General features: G+C 40.4%; 1 protein-coding gene across 1 annotated transcript; it reads left to right on the forward strand.

Moving 5' to 3' along the window:
* Nucleotides 1-10,815: 10,815 nt before the first annotated feature.
* On the forward strand, nt 10,816-13,821 carry LOC113189280 (protein Wfdc21-like). The gene is made up of 2 exons (XM_026397995.2): nt 10,816-10,912; nt 13,727-13,821. Exons 1-2 carry the CDS (start codon nt 10,816-10,818, stop codon nt 13,819-13,821), a joined length of 192 nt encoding a protein of 63 aa, XP_026253780.1.
* The last annotated feature ends 1,960 nt before the right edge of the window (nt 13,822-15,781 follow it).

Below are 15,781 nucleotides of genomic sequence, written 5' to 3' on the forward strand. Positions count from 1 at the left end.
ATTGCTTTGAACATGGGCAGTGTGATGCTGCTTCTGGGAACCTTGTGGTGCAAGAGTGCCAGGGTAACACCCATTTGCAAGGTGACTCCTGTTGGTAGGGGAATTCCATTCTTGTCATGGACTTCAGTAGTTCAAAAGCCTTGATTTCAAAGACCAGCTGCCCGAAGGTAGAAGAGATGGGTGTAAACTGCTAAGCCCCAGCCAAGTTATTTTTCTCAACTTCCTGCTTACCCCAAGAAGTTTTTCACACTGAAACCCTTTAATGCTCACACCTACATAATAAATGTGTGGGCTTTTGTTCCTTTGTTAGATCCAGTCTCCATCTGAGCTTGGATCACCCACTGGATCCCGCTGCATCTCCATTTTTATGTCCTTTGTCTTTATTTCTTAATATATTTCTTTTGACTTTCATTTTCTCAGGCTCGTTCACAACCTGCATTCAGTTAACTGTTCACCCACTCGGTAGGCTGCAGCAGACATTTTAGGATGATTTATCCATTGGGATAATGGCAAGCCTTGGACTCCTCCCATGACTATTCCCAAATGTCTTTTTTATTCCAAAGTTAGCTGATTTTCCTGGCTGCTATCTAAGGATTTAAAATAACTTCAGATTAAGTGTTCTATTCTGGTGATTATTAGGTGGATTATGGAGTGATCGCTTCCAAAATTATCTTTCTTCTTAACAAAATTATTCCTGTGGCATTTTTCAACCTGGGCTATTATTTCTATGTAAGATGCTAGTTCAACTCCATTACTACTACACCTCCAACAAATATTTGACCTCCTTATCCATTACTACACTTATCCTCTCTTTTCTCCTGCAAAAAAAAAAAAAAAGAACTTTAGACAAATTTAATTCAACAGAGTTGAACTGAGCAAGGAATGATTCTCACAGATCCAGCAGCCCTCAGAACCAGATCTTCATAGAACTACACTCTGCAAGTGAGATAGGAATATTCATAGACAGAGCAGGAAAATGAGGCACAGGAACCAGCATTATTGGACTTGTCTGTGAATTTGCCTTAGTTAGACACGATCTGATCAGTAGGTAGCCTGTGATTTTCTGACACTCGACTATTTCCCACAAATAATATATATATATATATATATATATATATATATATATATATATATATATATTCAAAATGTTTATTTATGAAACTACTTAAGGTTGACTTATGTAACTTCAACAAATAAAGTATTTAATAATAAATTATGGTATACAATGCACTTCTCTCTAGGGAAAAAGTCTTATTAACAACTTAAGGAACAAAGGTTTTTTTTTTTTTATTGGTTGTTCACAACATTACAAAGCTCTTGACATATCATATTTCATACATTAGAATCAAGTGGGTTATGAACTCCCATTTTTACCCCAAATACACATTGCAGACTCACATCGGTTATACATCCACATTTTTATATACTGCCATATTAGTGATGTTGTATTCTGCTACCTTTCCTATCCTCTACTATCCCCCCTCCCCTCCCCTCCCATCTTTTCTCTCTACCCCATCTACTGTAATTCATTTCCCTCCTTCTTTATTATCCCAGAGCAGATTATGCTTAGTGAAGCTAGCCAATCCCTAAAAAACAAATACCAAATGTCTTCTTTGATATAATGAGAGCAACTAAGAACAGAGCAGGGAGGAAGAAGTAAAGATTAACATTAAAAAGAGACATGAGGTGGAAGGGAAAGGGAGAAAAAAGGGAAATTGCATGCAAATGGAGGGAGACCCTCATTGTTATACAAAATTACATATAAGAGGTATTTTTTAAATCAAATGTAGATTTTAGAAATACATTCGTTATGTAGTATTACATTAATAAAAATGGATTTTTCTAAGAATCACTTAAGAATTCAGTGAAGTTAAGAGGTGAACCTCAATATTTCAATCATATTTAGAAAATCTAATGTGTTAACTTGCTGTTAAGTCTGCTAGTCTGATCTTTTCAGCTTTGGTGATTAATTTCTCAGTGCCTCTTTTCTTTCCTGAGGATGATTAAATTTGTCCTGTCTACCAAAATCTTCTGCAATATCTCTGTTCATGATCACCAGAAAGGACCTCGAGTTTCCAGCAATGTTCTTTTTTTTTTTTTTAATTTCAGTATCTGCATTCATTACTGTTTGAGCATCCTCAGGAGTTTTAAATCTGACATGGCATTCTGTATCTTCTTTTAGCAAATCAACATAAACAGCTTCCAAGATTGCGGCCAAAGTGTTCTGTACAACATCATTCATGACTTAAAATACATGTAACAGTTGTTCAACTCTTTATAGCATTCACGAAAATGTTTCACTGAACCTATGATAAATCCTGGAGTTCTTGAGTAGTTGTACTAGAACACAGCCTATGAGCTCTTAGTTTTTTGGGAAAAAAATATCTACATCTCACATATATACTTCTTTTTTAAAAAATATTTATTTCTTAGGTGTAGATGGACTCAACACAATGCCTTAATTTTTATGTGGTGCTGAGGATCAATCCCGGGTCCCGTGGGTGCTAGGCAAGCACTCTACCGCTGAGCCACAATCCCAGCCCCTCACATACATACTTCTAAGTTAGGTTTTCAAATTAGGTACATCAAGGTTAGGTTGCATTTCCTCATGCTGGGACTCCAGGCACTGGAGGCAGCCTCAAGCCAGATCCTGACTCCTCATATCGGATATTATATTCACAATAGCATTGTACAACAAGACACGCCAAAACACGTGGCTTAAAAATAATAATCGGGGCTGGGGTTATAGCTCAGTGACAGAGAGCTTACCTAGCAAGTGTGAGGCACTGGGTTCGATCCTCAGCACCACATAAAAATAAATAAATAAAATAAAGGTGTTGTGTCTATCTACAACTAAAAATTATTTAAAAATATATACATAACAATCATTCTGATGAATCTGTAGGTTGGCCAGGGGCTCATTGACAGGCTGGGCTCAACTGGGCAGTTCTGTTTATGTTGACTACACTCACTCATTCCTCAAGGCTGATTAGAATAGACTTGCTGAGGAGGTTGGCTCTCTTTTATGTAGGTCATTCTTCTCCATCACAGACCAGAGAGGCATCAATGCAGCCTATAGATCTCACATCAATGCAGCCTATAAATCTCTATTACATTTTATTTCCCATGATTCAAGATGACTATTTCACACTTCTCCCTCTTCAGATCTCCATCTCATTCCTCTCACTCCAGGATACACCATCAGTTTTCATCAGATATCACACTATGTTCTTCACTGAGAAAATAGACACAACTTGGCAAAAGTCCCCTTCCTTTTTATTCTCCTAGATTTGTACCTGTTTGCTCTGCTTTGCCCTCTGTGATAATGGGGAAAAAAATCCCTACTCCTATTTAAGTCCAACTTCTGCACTTATATCCTGGAAATACCCTATCTTATTTAATCAAACATTTCACTCCAGTGATTCTATCTCTCTATTGTTTTATGACATCTATCTTATTCCTGGGTCACTGTAATCATCATACCTTGACTCCATGTTTCAATCCAACAACCACTCTCTCTACCATTGACAATCCATACACAGTTGTCCATCTGAACTTTTTGGTCCATTTTCTCACCCTTCTACCACCCTCTTCCTCCTCAGAGAGTATATCTCCCTTTCCCTGTGATTAGCTCCAACCCCCACCTCCACCCCACTGCAACACTCCAACCAAGTATCTCTGTCTGCTGCACACATTGAAACTTGACTATTGATACTCACAGAGCCTTAACATCACTTCATACTAGAATCCCTGGAGCTATGCAGGAGGAACTGAAGGCTATCACACCCAACACAGATGACCTTGGGACTTGGTAGAGTAGCTGAGAATGGTGCATAAGGTAGTGACAATAAAATTGTGATTCTAATAATGGTATTCAGTGTTCCACAGAGGTTTTAAAGATTACCCTCTTAACTTTAGGATCTTAACACCTAACTGAAGATAAGAAATAAATGCAGAGGAGAAGGAGAGTATTTTATTTGATATATTATTGGGTGCTAGATATTTTCCCTACATTATTTCCTTTTATTATTGCAGCCTCATGAGTTGAGTATTATGAGACTCTAATTCTTAATGAAGAAACCTAAAAAGATCACCAAGGTCACATCACCAGGCTATGGCAGCACCTGCCATTGAATCCAGGGCTTAGTGAATCTAAAACCCCCTTTTTTCTACACTATGCTAGCTTGAAAAATAAAAATGGAAGGTGTGTGTTTAACTGGAGATTTGAATCCAGTTAATCCCTTTGAAAGAAGCTGAAGAGGATCAGGGGCTTAAAAATTGACACTGGAGGGTCTCCTGAAGCCCAGTTAGTGACTCATTATAGGATCTTGGTTAACTTTGGGGAGACTAAGAGTGTGAAATGTTGGTTCAAGTTTATTAAACAGCCTCTGTGTGGCTTCAGTCCTTCCAAAACTGTGGTAGACACACAGGGGACCTGTGAGTTGAGCTATGAGAATAGCATCTCATCTGACAGTGGCAGGCAAAGTTCCTACAGTCTGAAGACACAAGATGCTCAATGGGAGAACAACTGCCTTCTGACTGGCACATTTGTGCAATGAACATTGGTGGCCCAGAAATCTGTACTCATTTCAGACTGATCAAACTGCAAAACATTTCTCAACCCTACCCTTCTCCTCTTCATTGAGCGTCATTCACTCAATTGCATATTGAAATTCCAGTAGTCAAAAATATTCCCTCTTCTGTTTCAACAAAATGCATAATGATGTAACACCAAAGTCCTTGGGCCTCACCAGCCTATAGGCAGTGCTATAGTTTGGAAGAGAGTTCCCACAACCCCCTACTCAAAGCCCCACATGCTAAAGGCTTGGTCCCCAGCCTTTGGCATTGTTGGGAGGTGGTTCCTTTAAAAGTTGAGGCCTAGCTGCAGGAAGTAATATTGAGGTCATGCCCTGAGGGAATATTGGGGGCTACCACACACACTCCTTCTCTCTTTTTTGCCCCCCTGGTGTCATAAGGTGAGCCATTTATTCCACCCATGCTCTAACCATGAGGTACTGCCTTGCCACAGGCCCAAAAGCAATGGAGCCAATGGCTAGGATCTGAAACTGTGATCAGAAATAAACCTTTCCTCTTTAACAGCGGCTTTTTTCAGATATTTTTGTCACAGTGATGGAAATCTGACTAACATAAGAATGAAATTGTATCTGCATTACAGTATGGGTTGGCACTACTTGGATGTAATAACAATGTAGTATTCCTTAACCATCTGTGCCACTACCATTACTCAGAAAAAAATTAATAGTGACTCCAAGAAATGAGGAATCCCCAAAAGTACCCCCCAAAGAAATTAGAAATCCTCAAAAGTTGGTGTAAAATAACTGTCTTTAGGAGCACAGAGGAGAGTGAGTGGTGGTGACATTGGTGGTGATTGATGGTGGTGGCAGATAAAAGAAAGAAGTCAAACTGGTTTCTTGAAAGTGATTTGATCATTAGAATTCACATTGCATTATTCAGCTGCTACAACAAATAAACTCTGAGTTATTGTTTTAACTCAGTGGAAGTTTTTTCCTCCCCCATAAAAATCCAAAACTGGCATACTAATGAGCATGCAGCTTTCATCCCAGTGGTAATTCAACTTAGGGTCTTCACCAACTCCAACATGTGGTTTCCAAGAGAATTTGCATATGGGCTTCATCAAGCAACAGAAGGAAGATCTTGGAGAGGAGGGAAGTCAAAGGCCTCACACTAGATGTGGGTGTATCACATCTGCTAGAATTGTCACATGCCATAGTGACTGCAAGGGGAAAAAAATGTGCATAAAAGTAGCCAAAGTAGGCCAGTTTCCTTTCTCCCCACCCCATTTCTTTCCTCCAAAATGATCTCCATTCTTTAGTAGTATTGATGATAAGGCAGAAGAAGTCATTTTCCTCAACTCAGAGAGCTTGTATGAAAATATCATCATTACTCAATGCTAAACAAATTTCTATACAATCCAGAAAGGTCAGCTATCTATCTGTGATTGATTTCCAAATGTTTGTGTCTTGACCCAGGTTGCACATGCTGGTCCAGCTCAGGGGGAGGAAGAGTATTAATCTTACCTTGTCTCTGCCCAACCAAAATTATCATCAACGGGGACTTCACCTAGTAACATGATATTGGTGTAAAATAACTTGTCTTCAATCACTCAGGTGTCTGCTAAGTTGGAATCAGGATCTGAGTCCAGGTAAATTGGCTTCTGAGCTCAGGTTTTTAACTGCTACACTATCTAGGTCAGGTAAAAGATAAAGAGTTGTAGGCGGGAAGACATGCCTGTCATTCTCATGGTGTCCAGATCTTATCCTGTAGTCTGTGCCAGCAACTTCATCCTTGGTCTCATGCTCTAGTTTCAGAGCGTAGGGGGCAGGGGAGTGGAAAGTGGAACAGCCAAGTACTTGCCAGTCATTGGTGGCAACAACGCCCTCACCCCGTTCTCATTGGAAGCAGGAGCCCTTTGGGTAGGGAGAGTCTCCCTAGACAATTACCATGCTCTTTGTCACCTTGTGGAAATTTTATAGAAGAATGATTGTGACTTTATTGACTCTACCTTGGCTAATGACTATTTTGTCAGAAATTGATGATTACCTGCTGAGCTTCTTGATCTCCATATGGACATCCATTAACCCACATACAATTGTTGAGCTGGCAGTAATACTAGCTTAAGCCCTGGGGTCCCTTCATGGCTCAGTTTGACTATTCAGGAGAACAAAATAACGTTCAGGTTCTGATTCCTCTTTATTTATTTTGGAGTATTTCCTTAATGATCTGGTACACTTTTATACAAGCTATGTGCCCTACACCAGGGAATAGAAACACACACATTCCCTTTTATAAAAATAATTCACAATAGTATATGCCAGTTTTTAGAACTCTGTGCCAAAAACATGAATGTGTATTTTAATTTCCATTCAGCCTGCCCAGCAACAAGGTAGGGACTATGATCCAAGCTTACAAATGAATGAAGTGAGAATCCAAAAAGGAAATTAGTTTTCCTGAGGTCACACAGCTAGCAAGTGGTAGAACCCAGTGCACACCAGATCTTCCCTCTCCAGAGCCCTGAATCCTAACCACTATGCTATTTTTCATCAGTCTTATTTTCATATCCCATGTCCTTTATGCACAGCCAGAAAATAGGACCATGTTCTGCTCTCATAAAACCCCAGTTACAGTTTTTTGCGGATGACATCATCTACCTTTGATCTGATTGAGCACTCAAAATTGTCTATAGCAATTAGCCTAACTCAAAGTGGTTTTCCTCTTCTAATGAAATCTTGATCATCATTAGACACTAATGCTAGATGGAGCAAAATTCCATGTCCTCAATGTTTGACTCCAGAGAAGAGTCAAAAATTATTTTCTAAGAATTTGGACCTAGTCTGACAATAAATAATGTGTACTATTGGTTCTGCCACTTAACTATTATTTTGAGCATATTACCAAATCTCTCTGTGACTTAGTTTCCTCAACTGTAAAATGTCAATAATGGTAGGGATGCCTGTCTGTACTGAATAACATTTAAAATATTGTTCTAATTACAGTGGCTCCCTGAATGCTCCCCACCCACAAAACATACATAGAGCTCTCAGCAGCTTTGTATGAACAGTAGGGGAAATGCCTAGCTCAAACTGGGCCAACCAAATTCTCTCCTTCCTCATTCTGGTGATCACTTTCCTCCCACCCCATGGCTTGAGAAATTGAAAGAAGCTCAGCAGAGAGTGAAAGATTAAATAGATGTGAAAATAAAGCAGAAAGATCCCCCTTGCATCTTCATACTAAGTTCTCCTTTTTGGCATTTGGAGTCTTACCTGGCAGACCACCTCACTATCTTGTTGGGAGTAAAAAACACAAAAACATCTGTGAAGAGTTTAACCTGGAATAAGGTGAGCATTAATGAATTGTTACACCCTTGGCTCACATCTGGGATGGGCTTTTATTCAGGCATGGGTCTTGTTAAGCTTCTTAGTTGATACAAGAGAAAAAAAATCTTGAGGTGCTATAGACCACAGTTAAATGTTTACTTAACTAGCAGCATAAAATAGCCACAGTACAGTTAAATCCAGGTAGGACAATCATGCACCAACAACTGGGGAACGGTTTGGGGGTTGCTGATTCTTTCTAGGGTAGGTGGAAAGCCCAGTCATTTGTGCAAACGCAAATGGGATTTCTCTTGGTAGTCTTGGGTGACATTTGGTTTTCACTTCAAATTTATGTGAACAATAGTCTCTGTCTTTTATACCAACATGGTTACTGTTCACTCTATCTCCTATCTCAGAGTAGAAGCTCCATGAGAGCAAGTGCCGAGCTTGTCTTGCTCCCACCACATTCCCAGCATTTAGCACAGGTTGTGGCACACAATAGGACATCAAGAGTATTTTTGAAAAAAATGAATGTAGATTTTTATTCACTGATATTAATACTTGCCTACAATCACATATCCTGCGAGTGAACTCAGGGCAGGATTCAGATGGAAGCGTGTTCAGCTCCAAAGCGGTCTTTCCTGCCAGTTGTGTCTTTCTGAAACTTCCACTCTGACAACTTATGGTACCTATGCAGACCCATGGTCTCTCTTGCTCCCCAAATCCTACCCACTCTACCATTGTTCTGTTGACCCCAGTATTTAACCAAAATCCCCCTTCATTTCTTTCTCTTTTTCTAACATGTGTTCATTTAATAATTACTGAGAATAATATGTACCAATCACTGAGCACTAAAGACAAAAGATAAATAAGACCCCATTCAGCCATCAAGAAAGAGAAATGTAAAATAATAATAATAATAATAATAATAATAATAATAAAATACTACTACTAATAATAATATAGTAATTAAGTCTAATATTCATGATAAGAACTATGACAAATGCCAAGAGAAAGTTATTCTCCCAGGTGTTGGAGATAAGAAAAGTTTTAGACATTACATTTGGGGCTAAAAATTGATAGAATAAAAATGATTTGGACATAGAGAGAAGAAAGGAAAAAAGGAAATTCAAGTTCAAAGAACAGCCTGGCTGTGTTAGTAAAACATGATGTACTAGGCAAGGTACAGCAACCAGTTCAGGAACAGTGGGGAGTGTGTGTGAAGCAAGAGAGGAGGCAAGCAGGCAGGCTGGGAGCCATTGCCAAGGTTCTGAAAGTCCCACTCGGCTCTGAGCAACCTACAGAGCCAAGTAAGCACATGCTTAGGACACCCAAATTGAAATCAGATGGAGACATTCCCCCCCCAAAAAAATTAGCTTAATTTCAACATACTGTGTCATTTCAAAAAAATATTTCTATTTCAAGTTTTAGTATTTTAAAAAGTGTGGATTACAAGGCTGGGGTTGTGGCTCAGCGGTACAGCACTCACCTGGCATGTGCGAGGCCCTGGGTTCGATCCTCAACACTACATAAAAATAAATAAATAAACAAAATAAAGGTATCGTGTCTAACCAAAAAATAAATATTAAAAAAATCTGGATTACATATGGAGATATCATCATAACTTTCTCAGTGCTTAGAGACTCTAAAGGTATTTATCAGGCTTTAGTCCTGTTAGAAAAATTAAATACTAACTAATCTCAGTTTTGAGCTAGGCAGAATTGAGTAAAGACAGTTTGCAAACTGCTTTATGCATGGACTATAACTGTACCTCTTAACTCTCTCAAATACTAGGGATTTATGAGGTCAATTGTTTACCCAAAGGACCACAGCTGGCAGCATTTCAGGAACTGTGACAAATGAACTATAATAGGGAGGTCTTTTCCTGTAGTCCGAGAACTAGGAACCCAGTAAAACTCAAATACCCTACTTTCTAAACTGAAGTCAACCATTTCCCCAGGAACCTATAAGGAGGCTGCAAACTGATCCTGCTACCTCTAACCAGCCCAAACATCTTCTTTATCTCACATTAATATATCTTGTGAGACACAATTCGTGGCCAAAGTTGTACATGCCCTCCCCCCTAGAATCACTGGGGAAGGAAGGGAGTAGTTTAGAAAATCACTCATCTAGATCAGAAGTTTCTGCAAGAAGGAGGAAATGAAATCTCACTCCTAAGCTGGTTGGTTTCTACACCCCATCCCACCTCCCACTCCAGGACTGCAGGATGAGAGGCACCCTAGGAGAGTAACATGTATATAGGAAATCTGGGGCCTCAAACATGAAATACCCTACTTTCTAAACAAGGTGAAGTGGAACTCTATCTCAAGAAAATGACATATATCATTCAGGCAAAGACCATTGCACCTGCCAGGTGCCCAGCAGCAGAGAGCATCAGGCGAAGGCAGACGGAGAATAAGGTAGCCCACTGTGTCACCAGCAGGGATAGGGAAGCACCTCTGATAGCTCCCCATGCTCTCAATTATAGAGGTGAAAGTTGGGAGCAGGGAGGGGAGACGTGCAAGAGCAGGTGGCACCCTTGCTACCTGGTACCCAGATCCTAGATTGGAATTTCTCTGGACATACTCCACACATGTAGTACATATCTGGCCCACAGCAGACATTTAATACTAACATTCAACATGAAAAATTGAATGGAAGCACGTAATGAAGGTTAGTGCCCATCTCCCTACCCCACCCACCCCACCCTAGCTTTCCCAGTTTAGGAGTCCTATTTGTTGGGTAGAGGAGGGTGTTCCCTTGGCACAGAAGCTTGCTTAAATAACATGGTGTTCCCTGGGTCAGGTATGGTGTGGTCTCCTGCAATGCCAGTTTCTGGGCAGCGCTTAGGCTTCCACAGTCCATAGGCCCTGGTTGCATGCCAGCTCACTGGGTGGAAGGGTATAAATCTCAGCTACTCTTGAGCCCTGCCACATGGGCACCTAAGACTTCCAACAGCAACATGAAGTTGGGAGGCTTCCTTCTCCTTGCGGCACTCATCTTCCTCAGCCTTGAGTTACAGGAGCTTCAGGCTGCGGTGAGACCATTGCAACTTTTGGGTGAGTCCAGCCAGAATGCGGACCTATTCTTCTTCAAATGAAAACTCTAGAAAGTAGAATTTCAGTGTGCAGGAGGAAGGGGGAGAAGGAGGAAAGATTCTCCTAAAGAGACACTGAAAGGACCCCCCCCACACACACACACACACAACACACACACACACTTTGGTGGCCACCTCGAAGCTTCCCTGAGCAGGAGTTCTCTCCTGCCCCTGCTTTCTCTTTCTCTTTCTCCTGGTTCATTCCACCATCTGGACTCTCTGTTCTTCTCCTTCTGTCCCCTCATCAGCCATCCTCCATCTCCCTCTTCACTAGCTTCTTTCTTGAATTATCTGGAGAAAATATTTGCTGTAGCATGCTAAACGTGAACCATCACGACTTCTTCTCCCTTTACCACCACCATTTTCAAAGGAGTATTCTTAATTCTCTGTAACTTGGTTCCTAACAGCTTGAAGAGAATAATGGCTTCAGGAGAATAATGGGGGCAGGAATCCAGGCTGTGGATTCCTGCCCCCATTATTCTCCTGAAGCTTCTCCCCGTGGTCCCCTTGACAAATCCCCTGACTTCTCAATTGCAAAGTCTTCAACCTCCACAGCATCTAATATTGTTTGTCCTCCTTTAGTCCTCAAGCTTTCTTCTCTCCTGGATTATCTTTCACTGTAATATTATTCTTCTCCCTAAATATTAGAGGATTCGATTTACTCCTCTCTCTTCTTTGCTCTTTTCCTCCCGCCCCATCCATTTTGGTCCATTCTTTGAAACTGTTTCTTCACCTGCTCCTTCAACTCTCACTGCCCCACTGTTTCTGGCCTGATTGCTCCATCTCAACAGCTTCTAACACCTTTCCCTGACTCTGGAGTTTTCCTTTTGCAGTTTACATGGCTGTTGAATCCTGTTCCATCCTATGCTCCCACACCAGAATGATCCTCCCAAGTGAATAACCTCTCTTGGCCTATCAAATGAAATCTCAAGTCCACAGGTCCTGGACATCTGCCTTTGTTTGTTTGTTTGTTTGTTTGTCTCCTGCTTCCGTTTCCTGCTTAGCTTCCAGCTACTCATAATACTTATGCAGACTTCCATTTGCCATTCCTTCTGGATTCCTCTTATTCCAGGGTGGGGAGTAAGACCAATGAGGTGCCTAGGGTTCAAGATTTAAAGCTGCACTGGATAGCAAGGTTGTGCACAAGTTCCTCCTTAAGTTTTGGACGCTATGCACGTCACTGACCTCCCCCTCACTCCAACCCGGTTGCATTTTCCCATTGTGAATTTTTGCTAGTAATTCTTTTCTCACAACACTCCACCTGCCTCCTCCCACTAATTCTGCCTTCAAAATATCCTTGCTCTTCAAGATTCACCTTTTACAATTACTCTAATTGGAAGTAACGACTTACTTCCTCTGAGCCCCCTGAGTCCTCTGGATCAGGTCTCTTGGGACACTTGTGAAATATTGTTGGGTTTTTTTTAACATTTAAAATTTTTTTTTAAATTGTAGACGGGCACACTACCTTTGTTTTATCTATTTATCTATCTATCTATCTATCTATCTATTTTACATGGTGCTGGGGATCCAACCCAGTGCCTCACATGTGCTAGGCTAGTGCTCTACCACTGAGCCACAACCAGTCCTGCTACTTTATTTTTAGTACTTGGAATGTAAGTCTTATCTCAACTGTTAGATTCCGAGCTGCTTGTCTTACATCTCTATATTTCCTGAATAACCTCCTCTATGCTTGATATATAATAAGAAATCAACAGTAAGTACTTATGAGTGACTAAACTGCCATCAGTGGGGACAAGGGATCTTTGATGTCCTCACAACAAATTAACAACAGCTCCTGGGAACATGGAAGGATCACACTAATTCCTATAAAGTACATCATAGACATCCCCCAGGGCCCTTGTTACACCCCTCAGATACTGCTAGTCAATCATGGCACTCTTTTCTCTCTGAATATGGATATGGCATCTGAGTCTGCTCAGCACAGTACCAAAGAGCCACCTCCATTGATTGGAGTTCACAATGGAGAATGAGCTTTATTTTTTCCTGCTAGATCTAAGGGCCCCATTTTACAGAGGAGGAAACAAAAGCCAAGAGAAGTCCAGAGATAGAATCAGGTAGAGCAATTCCTGAAAACAGCAAAGTAGCCAATCTAGGCACAGCATACATTCATCTACAGCACTGCATGGTACTTTGCTAGAAGCCCCTGTGAGATCTTAACCAGATCTTTAGTCCTACTTCATTGGTTCCAAAAACCAATCTTGAGACTCTGGGAACTTGGAGACTCTCCACTCAGGTCAAGAGTGACTCCTTGAAATTTAGAGATGTGCTCTTCGTGTCAGGTCAATTTCACCATGTGGGCCAGCAGAAGGCCGAGGGACCAGGCAGGTCAGGGGTGAATCCCACTTCTGTATCTATTAGCAGGCAAGTCATATCTGTGAATCCCAGCCTCAAAAACCTATAAAATGGGGATAGTTAGACTCATCGCAACTGCAGGGGACCCTTGAAGACAGTCAGTAAATGTGAGTCTCCCCTTCCTTGCAGTGTGGGGAAGTGAGGACATTTGGGGGGCCTCTTTGCACTTATCCTCCACAAACACAAACACTCTCTCCCCATCTCTAAAGTAGGCTTTACTTTATTGAGGTTATTTAACTGAAATATACAATACGTTAATGAGTATTAGTCTGCCAGTAATCATTTATAAATTATAATACTAAACTGAAAGAAAGAAGTGGAACTTCTTCCTTAAAACTGGACTGTCATCCCCAGTGCTTGAGCCTCAGGCACAGTGGTTTTCAGCTGGTCTGTTCTAACTTAGGGGCCTGTGCTGAGCTCTGCAGAGGTGACTGGGACTGTGGACCAGGGGAGCACTGTGTCAGCACCGGGTGTGGACATGATTGTGCTTCCGACTAAACACAGGTAAAAACATCCTGCTTCCCCAAACTTGCCCTGCCCAGGCAGGTTATACATATGGCTCCCTTTAGACTTTCCAAAATTGGGTGCGACAGAAGCCTGTCTTCTAGTAGCCTCTCCCTCTTCACCCCCAATAAAAGATGTATCCCATCACAAGATAGTGATTTCCAAACTTTTAAAATAATTTCCTTACCCGGTATATCCTGGGGGAAAAAAATATCAGGCTATTTTTTTTAGGAAAAAAAAAGAAGATAAAAATAACCCATAATCCCACAACCCCCCAAAATGTCTGCTTAACATGATGATGCATATTTTAAACATAAATATATAATATGTATTTTAAAATGAGAATCTTGTACCTATTTCAATTTCTCAATTATTTGACTTAAAAATCACTAGTGAAAAATTTTAGTACTAATAGTGAGTCCTCCATCCCATCATCTCTACTGGCATTAAACTCATCATATATGCTCATGTACTTGGTAACCTCTAAGATAGCTCTTATTTTTATATTAGTAATATGACTATAATGAATAGTAAATTAATCATTCCCATATTAATTCTCTTGGGGTAAATTCTAAGAAGCATAATTATTGACCAAGTATAACTATTGACCATTATTCATTGTAAGTCTTTGATAGATATTGCCTTGTTGACCTATAAGCATCCCTCTCCTATTAAAAGATATTTCAGGGGACCCATGTGGTAGTTTCTTTATTTTCAGTAGCTATTAATTGAAGAAAGCATAGTAAAAAGCTACCATGATTCAGTTTTGATTATAAATTAAGTTGTACTAAACACAATAGAATCAGTATACATTTTTAAACAAACCATTTATCTTCAAAACACATTACTTGCCCAATCCACCTGCAATCCTTGGAATGTTCAGGACCTTGCTGGCCACTTGCAGCTGCTATGGATTTTCAGAATTGTATTCTGTGGATCCAGGTCCCCAAAACAGTAGGTCTCACATATAAATTTTTTGTCCATTTCTCAAAGAGTTCTCTTAAGGGCCATCTTCTCTAATAACTGCTCATCTCTTCCTGTAGTTTCTTCCTGAAATGATGGGACTTTCTGGAGCTTCTTGACTGGAAAGAGAAATGAAAATCAGGACCTGTGGATTGAGACTACAAGTAGTATGGGGGAAGGGAAGAGGAGGTGTTTGTTTCAATAAATAATCACTTTAAAAGCATCCACACTACTTGAGTTATTTAATGAGAGGTGGCAGTGAAGATGAGGAAGGTGAAGAGGAATATACATGACATTTGTTGAATATTTTCAATGTGACAAGGAATATGTTAAATTCTTCACAAGCATTATCTAAGTTATTCTTTTTTTTGGCGGGGGGGGGGGGAGATGCCGGGGACTGAACTAAGGGGCACTCAACCACTGACCCACATCCCCAGCCCTATTTTATATTTTATTTAGAGACAGGATCTCACGGAGTTGCTTAGCACCTTACCATTGCTAAGGCTGGTTTTGAACTCAAGATCCTCCTGCCTCAGCCTCCTGAGCTGCTAGGATTACAAGCATATGCTACTATGCCCAACTTCTAAGTTATTCTTACAACAATCTTTTGACTATGCTTATTATGACCATTTCATATGTAAAAATGAGTTTGGGTAAATTTAGTAATTTGCATAAAATTAATTACATAATTACATAAGATAGGTGTTGGGGCCTACACTTTTATCCCGTATCAAACTCTGAGGGATAGGCATTATAACACAGTAATTAGGACCATCTACTCTGAATTTCAAACCAAGGCACACATGCAGCTGTATGGCCTTCAGCAAATATCCTGACATTTTTGTGCTTCAGTTTCCTCATTTGTACAATAGTATAGACATCATAGACCTACAAAGAGTTTAGTTCTTGTAGAGTGCCTGGCATAGTGCCTGACATAGTGGTCCCAACAGTTGGTTCCCCATATCCAAACAGGTTCTGAATCCATAGATTC

The sequence above is a fragment of the Urocitellus parryii genome, chromosome 7, assembly GCF_045843805.1.
Source record: "Urocitellus parryii isolate mUroPar1 chromosome 7, mUroPar1.hap1, whole genome shotgun sequence".
Taxonomy (NCBI): Eukaryota; Metazoa; Chordata; class Mammalia; order Rodentia; family Sciuridae; genus Urocitellus; species Urocitellus parryii.

Bases quoted from the DNA above. Each gene is read 5' to 3' on its own strand.
- LOC113189280 (XM_026397995.2), top strand. From the start codon at position 10,816: ATGAAGTTGGGAGGCTTCCTTCTCCTTGCGGCACTCATCTTCCTCAGC. The intron at 10,913-13,726 runs GTGAGTCCAGCC...GTTCTAACTTAG, and splicing joins GAGACCATTGCAACTTTTGG to GGGCCTGTGCTGAGCTCTGC.